The 12,474-nt window shown below is 30.4% G+C and overlaps 1 protein-coding gene across 1 annotated transcript; it reads right to left on the bottom strand.

The window, feature by feature from the left end:
• Positions 1–11,192: 11,192 nt before the first annotated feature.
• Positions 11,193–12,296, bottom strand: LOC142319695 (protein OPI10 homolog). Its single transcript, XM_075357260.1, has one exon. It carries the CDS (start codon positions 12,099–12,101, stop codon positions 11,499–11,501), a length of 603 nt encoding a protein of 200 aa, XP_075213375.1. The 5' UTR covers positions 12,102–12,296; the 3' UTR covers positions 11,193–11,498.
• Positions 12,297–12,474: the final 178 nt, after the last annotated feature.

The following is a 12,474-nucleotide window of genomic DNA, read 5'->3' as shown; positions in this document are numbered from 1 at the left end:
TAGTAGTTAATGATGTTAAAGAACAATTTAGATCCGGAGTAACAGTACAAGGTGAAAAGTTAAAGATGCTACGATTTGCTGATGATATAGTAATTCTCGCTGAGATTAAAAAATATTTAGAAGAATCAATGAACGGCATGGATGAAGTCCTACGCAAGAAATACCGCATGAAAATAAACAACAACAAGATGAAAGTAATGAAATGTAGTAGAAATAACAAAGATGGACCATTGAATGTAAAAATAGGAAGAGAAAGATTATGGAGGTAGAAGAATTTTGTTATTTGGGAAGTAGAATTACTAAAAATGGTTGAAGCAGGAGCAATATAAAATGCTGAATAGCACAGGCAAAACAAGCCTTCAGTCAGAGATATAATTTGTTTACACAAAAATTAATTTAAACATAAGGAAAAGATTTTTGAAAGTATGTTTCGAGCGCCACTTTATATGGAAGTGAAAGTTGGACGATCAGAGTACCTGAGAAGAAAAAGATTAGAAGCCATTAAAATGTGGTGCTGTAGGAGAATGTTAAAAATCAGGTGGGTGGATAAAGTGACAAATGAAGAGGTGTTGTGGCAAATCGATGAAGAAAGAAGCATTTGGAAAAATATAGTTAAAAGAAGAGACAGACTTATAGGCCACATATTAAGGCATCCTGGAATAGTCGCTTTAATATTGGGGGGACAGGTAGAAGGAAAAAATTGTGTAGGCAGGGAATGTTTGAAAAATGTAAAACAAATTGTTAGGGATGTAGAATGTAGGGGGTATAATGAAATGAAACGACTAACACTAGGTAGGGAATCTTGGAGATCTGCATCAAACCAGTCAAATGACTAAGACAAAAAAAAATTTAATTAATAGACAGTTATTATTATTATTATTAGATATTATATATACTCGTATATATATCTTTTGCTGCCATAGCACAATAATAATAATACTACTGTATTAAAAATAGTAAATAATATTATTTTCTAGATTCAAATAATCAAAATATATTTTTGTGGGTTGTGTTTATTATTTTTTTTTTGCTCTAGTTCAGGTGGTTTTGCTGCTTCTAAATTTTACCACTGTAGGCAGTCGTCTACCCATGCTTTACACTGTCGCACCTCTTAAAAAATCAAAATTCAATAAAACTGGATAAAGCACAGTTACAGGGGCTACCGCCTTGGGCCAGCCCTGCCTACATATATTAAGTTGGAAGTGCATATTAACTTGATTTGTTATATAAGTTGGAAGTGATTCATAACCAACGCCCAGCAAAAAATGCTGAAGATAAATTAATGAAAATTTTATACAATTCTTACGGTGTAAGTGTACACAAAGAAAGGATTTCTTGAAATTCTTGATTTACAGGGTTATAATGGAGTAACAATTAACTTTCCTATTTTTTTTATTTTTTGGTAACAAATGAAGATATCAATTTCATTTTTGGTGTATAAAATCTTCATGTGAATTTAATCTTGAAAGGGGAATTAAGTATACGTACTTAAAGCAAACAGTAAAACAAGAAGAGTGTGTAATTTTGAAACTCATGAAATACGAGATTTTGTTAAAGCGCTTGGTAACATTAGTCTGTTCTTCCCAGATGATGTTCCTTTTATGAACTATAACTATTTATGAAAAATTTAATGAATATCATCCAAAATAATACAGGTGATCATATATTATGATGGATATTAATGGAACTGTGAAATATACTGTAAATAAATCAACCCTTATTTATACTTTTTCAGCTTTTAAAGACTCAGAGATAACACTCACATTTTCTTTGTCATCAACGACAACAACCAATCTCCCCCCCCTTTATATTTCTTATGTTCAGGCTGGATCTCTTACGAAGAGCAACCTGAAAATCATTTCTTATTTCCTTGGCTGTTTTTGCTGAATCCTCAGATTTATTCAGAAAGATAACCTCCGGCAGCTTTCTTGATAAGCTGGTCTCATGCTTATCCTTCAAAACTTCTGCGTGGTGCTTCCATTGAGGCTCCTCAGGGTTAGAAACTATAGTTGGAACTGTCACTGTTTCCGTCACAATCGCCTCCTTTACTTCAATTGGCTTAGAAGCCAGTGCCTCAAAACCCTAAGCCAGTGCAGAGAATGTTGCCTTAAATTCCTTTGTCTTGGGAATAATCCTACTTTTAACCAAAGCCGAAGCGCTTCACAAATTCTTTATAAAGACCAAAAATTGATCATACTGATCCTCAAAATAGTTAACCATGGGGACAGAGCTAGCTGCCCTCCTATTAGCCTTAAAGAATGCATCAAGCAGATTATCTTGTGAAACCTAGGTGGAAACGCCTTCCACTGCCTGATCTTCCTCAGCTGAGAAGGAAGAGGAATCATTGATTCTTACTTCTGTCACTTCAGCAGCCCTATCCCGTTTGGGCTTGGCCTGTTTCCTCAAATCATTAACTTCCAACATTTCCAACAGAATACCCTACAAAATCAAACTAACAAAGACTATCTAGATCTCACTTTATGTACTACTACTAAAAATAGGCAAGCCCACAAATATGTCAACTGCCCACAGCAAGCTACAGACAGTCAGAGGCCTATAAATCTCCCTGTCACTCAGCACCTCTTAGGCACAACTGGATCGATCTCGTGTGACAGCAAGTGATTATGAGACCTTGAATTACAGCCTGCACCCAAAGGATGTAAGCAGGATGGGATTTGGATTAGAGTTAACTAAGCCAAATCCTTCCTTATAATGGATACTAAAAATCAGCAGTCATTGCCACTCCTTTGCCATGTACCCTTCAGAACCAGAACAATTAGTTTTGAAGGGGCCTCAATGATTTGGGTGCAAGTCAAATCTAATCCGAGTAACAAACTTGGCAAAGAAAAGCAAACAATGATTCTAGTAAAATGAAGAATGTTGCAAAAACTTTAATCGACAAACAATTCAACAATGGTGGTGTACACACTCAACCACCAGCTCAAATTATTAGCTTGTCTTTGGCTATAAAAGTCTGAACAAAGCATAATAAATTAAAATTATAATGTTTGAAACAAAATTAAAAATTCACACTAAGTCCATAACAAAATACATATAAATCAATAAGTAATTAATAGAGCAAAAAAGGATTAATAATCAGCACAAATATAGAAATAATGACAAAAAATATCTCATAATTTAGAAATAAGAAAATTCCTATTCTAACAGAAATATTCATTACCTATCTCTTTACTATGCATTCACAATAGAGTTTCTTTTTGTCTGTTTTAAAGAGCATCTCTTTTTTTAAGATTCTGTTGTTTACAGAAATTGTTTGTGAATTAAAAATGGCTGTTAAACTGAGAATTGTTATGAAGATAAAGTGAAAAGGAAACTGAACAAATGAAAATATTTTGTAAAATTTATACATACTAGTATCCCATCGCGGCTTCACCCGCACTAATTGGTTACTTACATTTCTTCTTGTGGTCAATTTTTTTTTTTTTTTTTATATTTTTAGTCAAGTAACTGGAGGCAGGTGCAGCTAGTCAGATCGCATGTTCAATATCAGTGGCAGTGGCTGTATTGGTTGAGTCGCCATGCTGTATACCGTTGCACCTCTTAAAAAATAAAACTGGAAAATGGTTTATAGATATTTATCTGAAGAATATTTGCAAGCCAAAATCTACTGAATATCTCATTTAATGTACTCGGAAATGGGGAATATTTGTAATATTATTTAACCCTTTCACTACCAGTTTGTCTTTTTTTCACTAAAATCTCATTTTTGGGTTATTTACGAAGTAAACAATATAATATAATTGTTTTGATAATGGTTGTGGGGCACTCCAGATGGGGGGGGGGGGGGCATATGTCCCAATGGTACTGAACTGAAAGAAAATATGTTAGTAATATTGCAACACTGTTTTTACACAATTATTTTATTGCAGAACATAACTTACACTTTGTACAAAACTAACTTACATGAAAAATTATAAAATAAAGAACATACATTACTCTAATCTTATATAGCAATCTCACAAATACCTCTAATAGATCTCTAAACCTACTACAACAATAAAAACTGCTAATATAAGAAAATATTACTGCTATAATTTTTATTTTTCAGATAAAATATAATATAAAAAACAAATTTTTAGAACACAAAAATTAAAAAATAAACAAGAAAATTAAATTTTTTACCATTATCAAAGTAATTCAAAGCACTCTTTGCAATAAAATTGTAATTCCTAAAAAGTTGTTATAATAAAACAAACACATGAACTAATCTAACGTGAAATCATAGTACTACTAATAACAAATTACATATTTACTAAATAATTACACCGAGTGTATAAAGACAAAATTTAGGTATGGTAAGGCGTTAAACAATTCTTGCATAGTGGAATTTGGCATGCGACATATATACTTTTTGTGTGAGTTTTAATCTTTCTTATCGAGCATCTAGCTACTTTTGGGGGATGACCAGTTCTAAGCTTACGCTTTACTTTAGTATGTTGTTTTCCTACGAACATTAATTGTTCACCTAAAGAAACCAGAAACTTCAATAATGGTATCTATCTTTTTGTTTCAGTTCATTATATAAAATCCAAGAATTTACAACACTTAGCAATAATAATTTCTAAAAAAATTTCTTCACCATTTTCTTGATTTTGTATTGAAATCATACAATGAAACATTTTGGTCGGATAGATCTAGTCCTCCCATTTTTTTACTGTAGAAGGCAATTGATTCTAGGTGGTCGACATAAATTCTTTGACCATTCTTTTGTTTTCGGCTTACTTTACTAATTTCTGGTTCATGACAATTACTAAGGTCAACAAATTCTTTACTGTCCTGTCATCTATCAGCTAATAGACCAGAAACCATTGTTCAAAATTCGTGGTCACCTTTCTTCAATTTTCTTGAAAATTTTGGCATGTTTTTTGTTTGAAATGCAAGTACCAACAGCTGGAAAATTTCAAGTCACCATCATATTTATAGATGTGAGAACCCTATCAAATACAACGGTAACATCCTTATCGTGAATGCTATCTGAAAGTTTTGTAATTATTCTTTCTACAAGAATAGTCCGAAGCACACCTGCATCAGGATCTTTTCCAGAGTATACATTTAGATCATAGGCATACCTGGTATCAGAATCACATGGTTCCAAAATTTTTATTCCTCTTTTTATCGGCTTGTAGGGCATGTACTGTTTCAAGACTGATCTACCCTTGGAATTTGGCCATAGATTCATCAATGCTTTGAAAGGGACTATCACCCCTAGCCTTTTGAAAGGAGTATTTCAAGCATAACATAACTTCATCAATATAATGTTTTTGAACTATTAGCAGGTTTATTAGGTTCATTGAAATATAATTTGGACATCAATATCTGGCATCTAGTTCTGGCTATAGCCAGCTTTATAGCCATTCCCTAATGATTTATTGGATGACCAATAATCTGAAACATTTGGCACATGATTATATGACATGAGTAGCATTACACCAATTACTATCATAATTACATAAGGGTCTGTTTCAGGGACATTATTTCCTTTTTCATGTATTAGTGTTGTTGCTAATCGTTTATTTGTGCAGTCAGAAATAAAAATAAAGAGAATCTGTGGAAACATTCGTAAAAAACACTGATATTCATGTGATGCCCTATTGACTTTATTCATCAGAATAGGAGTTATTCTTTATACTGTTAATGTAAACCATGGTGTGAAAGCTGGCATAATACTACTCCCAATAAACAGGCTCATTGTTATGGTTTTCATTAACATGATGATGATGATGATCATCATCATTATTATTACTAGTATCTACGTTTCTATTACCAGAATACCCACAAAATTCTCATCATCATAACCTGAAGATTGTGGTTCATTATCTTGTTCTGATTCTGTTTTGGATAGTAATCCATCTATATCAGAGTCATCTTCACTTTCTAATTTTCTATGAATTTGTTCAACTGTAATGAACTTTCTATTCATATTTTACCTGCAACAACATACAGATTTATTGGTAAAAAATAATACAGTAGGCTTGCCTATGCTAAATAAGGATATAAATATAAAATGAGTGTGTCACATTTTATTATTGTGTATTTGTACTGTTCATATACATTTCACTTTGAAAACAAAATACGAATTTATATAAATTTGACACAAAAAAATTTTATTTAGTAAAAAATTATTTCATTATTGATTTGAATTTTATGTTATTTCATGTTATATACAACAAATTGCAACTGCATTTCGCAGAAAAAATTATGAAATTCATGTTATAAAATATACTAGTGATTATGTTTCAGTACCACTGGGACATAAACTATAATAAAAAACAAAGAGAATAAATTGCACTTACCAAATTATGCAGTAACTGCAGTTTGCTAGTGAAAATGCTTCAACTTTTTAACCTCTGAACACCACGAATATCTACAATACACTACAGAATTGGAGGGAAATATTGGGACATATAGTTACAAATTACACAGGCACTAAAGTGTAAAAAATACCAATGGGACATATTTAGATGTGATTAATGTAATGTTATATCCCACTAGTACAGTATTACACATCTCCAGGATATATATGTCCTGTCAGTAATAAAAGGGTTAAATTATTTTTTACCTTCACCAGAAATGTATAACTATCACCTCAGTCAGTTAAAATGCCTTCCTTTGGATAGAAAATATGGTCATCACGCTTCAGTGCTGGCCCATATCAGTCTGATGCATATCATGAATTATTTAAACATATTGTATGCATTAGATAAAAACGATAATCTGAACACATCACAAAACTGAAATCATCATATATACAACTACCATAGATATCATTAAATATCTTCTGTTTTTAATTAATAATACTTACGTGAAAATGAAAAAAAAATTATACATATCCATGTTTATTGGGTTGATTAATAATTTTTATTTCCCTCCTAATTACATTTCTCACTACACTTGACTATTTTGCTATATCACATCATCTGTTAGTTGAAACTATTGTTTCAACAATAGCTGCTTGGGTTTGTATTTAAATGTCACTTTAAAGTAAGTGTTTCTTTGTCAGATTACACCAAGGAAGAACTGATGCACTTTCTCAATTCTGAAGGTGCAAAACCATTAGAAATTATTAATAGAATGCAGCAGAAATATGAAGAAAGTTGCTTGAGTGGAAACAAGATCTAAGAATAAATTGATCATTTTTAAAACGACAGGAATCTTTTTGTGACAAACAGAAGTTGAATATAAGCCAATGCCTTGGTATTTTCATTCTTCCATGATTCTTAAAATTTTCTAAAACTTTGTGCTTGCTGGGTTTCTTGTCAACTGAACACATTCACAAAAGAATCATTAGAAAATTTCCCAGAAACTTTTAAAATATTTTGAACTTGAAGGAAGTTTATTTCTGAAAGAATAATAATAATCTTTGATGAGACAATGACCCATCACTTTTAACCTGACAATAAGCAAAAGAATTTAATCTGGAAAGATTTTTCATCTCCTATGCCAAAAAAAAATCAAAATTTCGAAGTCTGCAGAAAATTTGATTAATATATTTTGGGATGTGGACAATCCAGTTTTTATTCACTTCACTCAGAAAGTGAAACAATGAATAATGAAATCTGCAAGTGCAATCACTGAAGGGAAAAATCATGTCCAAAATACTGTAAAATTTCAAAAGGTGTGATTCTGTTTTGGGATAATGCTTGACATCATACAGACAATAAAACAATCCTTTATCATCAAGATCTCGGTTGTGAGTGGCTGGGCCATCCACTGTACAGTTTTGACCTTGCTCCAAGTGATTTTCATCTTTTTGGTCCACTGAAAGAAAAATCTTTTTGGTCCACTGAGAAGGAATTAATTTTGTTCTGATGAAGAGGTACAAAATTAGCTATATGCCAGACCAAAAAGTTTCTTCCAGGAAGTAATTTAAAAACTTGTTGAAAGATGAACTACATAAAAATAGCTGGGCGTTGTGCTGGAAAATAAGTAACTTCAATTATTTAAATGCAAATAAAAATATTTTTAAACGTCACTATTTTATGACCCCAGTAATTGTTTGCACTGAAAGCCTAGTTGTTTCTGTAGGTAATATATAATTTCAGAGTGCATTACTACACAACTGAACATAATACTCTACGTAGGGGAATCAGTTAATTCCACTGATTAAGGAGTGGCATATAGCTCCAAAAAGATCTAAAAGCACAACCACTTTTAGATAAATATCATCATTAATAAGAGTGCAACTTGCAACTCCACTGATGAAGGAACTAGAAAACACCTCCACTCATACTAGTTGAATCACAGTACACATATTTTGAGTTTTTTTTAAATTATAAAAATTCTGCCAAGCTGCTCAATGAATAGTAATATGTCTTTAGAATAAAAATTATAATGTGCTTTAAAAAAAAACGTTTTACAGCTACTATCTCTCATTTGTGGAAAAGTAGATGATACTGCCCATTTTGAAGTGGTTATAAAACTCCTTTACATTGTTGCCAATAGTATATTAGATAGGTTTTTTTTAAATTATTATATATGTAGTTTTTATATAACTGAAAATCTGAATTTTTTTTTTTCTGAGCATAGTGAGTTTCTGGCTTATATATTCTGTATAAAATCTGGATGTTTTAGTACTTACCTATATGTACGTTCTAATTCTAAACAAGATGGCAACTATTCTCTATATGATCCACTTTGATTACATTAATTACAATTTCAGCAGCATTTATATTTTCTTTACTTTAAGACACTTTACCTTTACCATTAATCTTAGGTGTCAGTTCAGGGAAGTAAGATTTTGACACAAGTCCTCATACAATAAAACTGCATAAAGAAGTGCTTTGGAAAAAAGTGAAGCATAAATATTATTTATAGTATGTTAGTTTCTGTAGAATTTTAATTTGGATTAATCTTAAATATTATGTCCTATTATCTGATGCATCGGACAAAAGCATAGCAAGTATTTTCAGTTGTACATTTTAAAAATTATACCACAATATTAAATTATTTAAATTAATGCTACTAGATTTTAATTAAAAATTGAACTAAATTTACTTTAAATAAATGGATTTTACTTGTCAAAATATTTTCAGCTGTACTTACACCTTTCCAACAGTTATATTAATGAAAGTATTTTGTGCTATGGAATTTAGCACAAATTACTGTTTGTGGTATTTTTTTAGTTTAAAAGAAATGCAACTGGACGAGATTGAAGTGGGACTTAATTAAATGAATTACTATTATTATTTTTAGATATAAGGGACGAAAAGTACTTGTTCTACGGCTTATTATGAATTAGCTTTATAACTATAAAGCTTATAAATTATTATAAAGCTTATAGTAGGAAATAATATACATACCAAAGGAAAGGCAAACCCCCAAGGATACGGAAGAGCTTCTTCTCAAAAAACTATGGTTTAAGGAATTTCCAAGTTTTTCAGAGTAGCTGTTGAGTAACTGAATGCAATAAAACATCAGGCACATATTGATCACTACCTATACTTATATAAAAGATGCTACATAAAGCAGAGAGCAAATCACAAATACATTCAATAACAGAAAATATATAATCTTAACATAGATACACACACACGCCCAATAACAATGCAAACAAAACTGCCAACATTCTCAGCAAGAGTTACTGTCAAACTATAATAGAATAGCAAAACACACATACTCATAATATAGCAACTCAAAAATACACAAATTTACTTTTGTGATTACTACTGCATCAGATGGTCTCACCAAATTTAAAATTAACACATACAATTACTATAATCAAAAGCAAAATCAATCTATGTAAATGCCCTTACATCATTAATTTGCATGTAATGCTATTAATGACAAGATTTACATTTTACATTTTTCAAAGTTATGAAATGCTAGAACAAATTCAAATTTTAAATTCCAAACACATTAATTTAATTTTATTAAATATTCACATGCTGTTTACTAGAAAATATATTGTTTAACAAACTATGGGTATTCAGTAACAACAATTATTCAGTGGCAACAATTTAATAAGAGACAGGATTAAAATTTACGCTAAAATATTTTATCACTTTAGGCATTAGTCCAATCTCTACCTATTGATTTCAGACAATAAAAAAAGTATTGTTATAATCTAATATTTAAAACTATTTATTTGTTAACTCAACCCCTTCACAACAAATTATCTACTAAAAATAGAACAATGGTTAATTTCCAAGTCGCTATGACACAAATTTGTTTTTTAAATTTAAATTAAAAAAATTATGACAATTTATGCAGAATTAAAATTAAACAGAAAAAATGATTAAAAAACCACCATGATTATGCGGTTAAGTCATTCAAGTTTTGTATATTTTTCCTAATCTTCAATTTTTATTACTTTGATGGTTTTAAAAAAAGAAAATAATAGAAGAAAATTTTTTACAAATGTCTGTTTTGATGACATTAATCAACTTATACGTTGGTAATTGATTATATATAATTTTTACTTTTATCTTTGGAAGATATAACATTAATTTTACCATAAATTGGAATAAAAATGTTCAGCTTTGGGTTTAGTTTATGTTTCTAGTAATTGTAGGGAAGGTAGTTGGGCAATTGAATTTATTTATGCAGATATATAATTATGTAAATAATGAAACAACCAAAATGTAAATTGTCTATCATAACCCTTCATCAGACACATCTATAGTTCAGATTTAATCATTTCACATCAGCTGTATGATACGTACAATAAAGTGCTATGTTAATTAAGATTTGATTAGCAGATTGTTATAGGATTTTTGATTTTAACAGTAATATAGAATACAAACACGTTTTTACAAGTCCATCTAATGAAAAATCTATATAATACCAGATAATTTCAAGAATACAAAACTTGGGGTAATCTTTATATTTAAAACATATACTTTTAAAACAACAAATGTATACATATTTAACTACAAAATTCTTTTTAACTGATTATAGTTTGTAAGTAATTTTTATCAAATCAAATGGCCAAAAATAGAAAAAACCACACACATAGTATACATAGGTAAACCTTCAGACAAATGTACATCAATATACTATCTCTAGCCTTCAGATAAATTTAATTTAAAAAAATTAACAATTTAAATATATTATTCTATTAATGCACATCCAAAATGCTATGTGTGCATGTATATATATATACACATATATATGAAAAAGATATTCAGCAAATCTTGCCAAAACAAAGTCAAAAAATTATATGCTTAACGGAAAAATGAAACAAACTCACTTTTATCAATTCTCATACATGAAATATATTTTAAAACAAATACAAAATAAAAGAAGAATAAAAATCAATGATATAAGACAATGCTTCTAATTTTATGTGCAGTTTATTGAACTAAATTTAGAACTAAGGTATAAAACACAAGTTATATAATAAAATGCCAAACATTATCAGTATACACCAATGAAAACTATAGTTAACAATCATCACATTGTAGGCTTCAATTTGTAAAGGCTGATACACTGAATGACACAGATATCATTCTTCTTATCAAAGTATAAAACAAGCTGTCTTACGTTCTCCAAAAGTAGGGATTAATTTCTAATCTTCTTTCAAAATTCTGGTACCAAGTTTGCAGACTTGACAAAGGAAAGTAAGTTTCTGTAGGATTTGGGACCATTTGTGCCTGAGTAATAGCAAAACTACTCGCAAAATTTAAGAAGTTCTCCAACATCTTTTTTGAAAAATGCATAAACGTCGATTGATTATTACTCTGCTTCACAAGTAAATCCGTTTGTTGAGCAACAATTTCATTTGCCTCAACCGAAATACCAATTTGAGCAAAATGCGATATTTTCCGCTGATCAAATCCTAAAAACCCACTGCTTTCCAATTCTTTTTCAGTTTTTGTTTTCAAGTTGGATATTTTAAAAATAGCAGAAGGCTTTGTATTCGAAATAAAACCAAGCGGCTGCCAATTTGGTGGAGCATTAGGGTCAGGCCAACTGAAATACACTAATCCGGCCACTCCTTCTGGAAATGGTATTGTACCGGTCATGAAGACAGCAACATGATTTATATCATCAGCATCAGGTATAGTAATCAAAAACTGCTTCTCTCCAACTTGCTGAAAATCGGTTTGAACGAGTCTTCCAGAAACTAATAAAGCAAACATGACAGCTTTTTCTACAATTTGTACCGTAAATAAGAACTGATCTAATTAATATTCACTTAGTGAAAGACTTCATTGCATAATAACTTAATTACCTATTTTTTTAGTTTTTACCGTTGTATAACCTCAAACTTCAGACGAACATGCACCAAAACGTGAGTGGGGCGGGACGTATTACGTTTGCAAACAAAACCATAGACTTTCTTGAATGATTTACTGAACATCATAGACACTGAATTGGGGATTATCAACTGTGAAAAATATAGCTTTATTATTTTTTAGTCTTTTAAAATAATAATACCTTTCAATAAAACATTATTAATGTGTCCAATGCGAAATTAATTTATATTAAATACAAATAAAGGTTTTTTCTTAA

This window comes from Lycorma delicatula, chromosome 2 (genome assembly GCF_047948215.1).
Source record: "Lycorma delicatula isolate Av1 chromosome 2, ASM4794821v1, whole genome shotgun sequence".
NCBI classification, from domain to species: Eukaryota; Metazoa; Arthropoda; class Insecta; order Hemiptera; family Fulgoridae; genus Lycorma; species Lycorma delicatula.
Note: the sequence above shows the minus strand (reverse complement) of the source record. Positions and strands in the feature narration are given on the sequence as shown.

Excerpts from the sequence above, each read along its gene's own strand:
- LOC142319695 (XM_075357260.1), bottom strand. The coding sequence starts at position 12,101 with ATGTTTGCTTTATTAGTTTCTGGAAGACTCGTTCAAACCGATTTTCAG.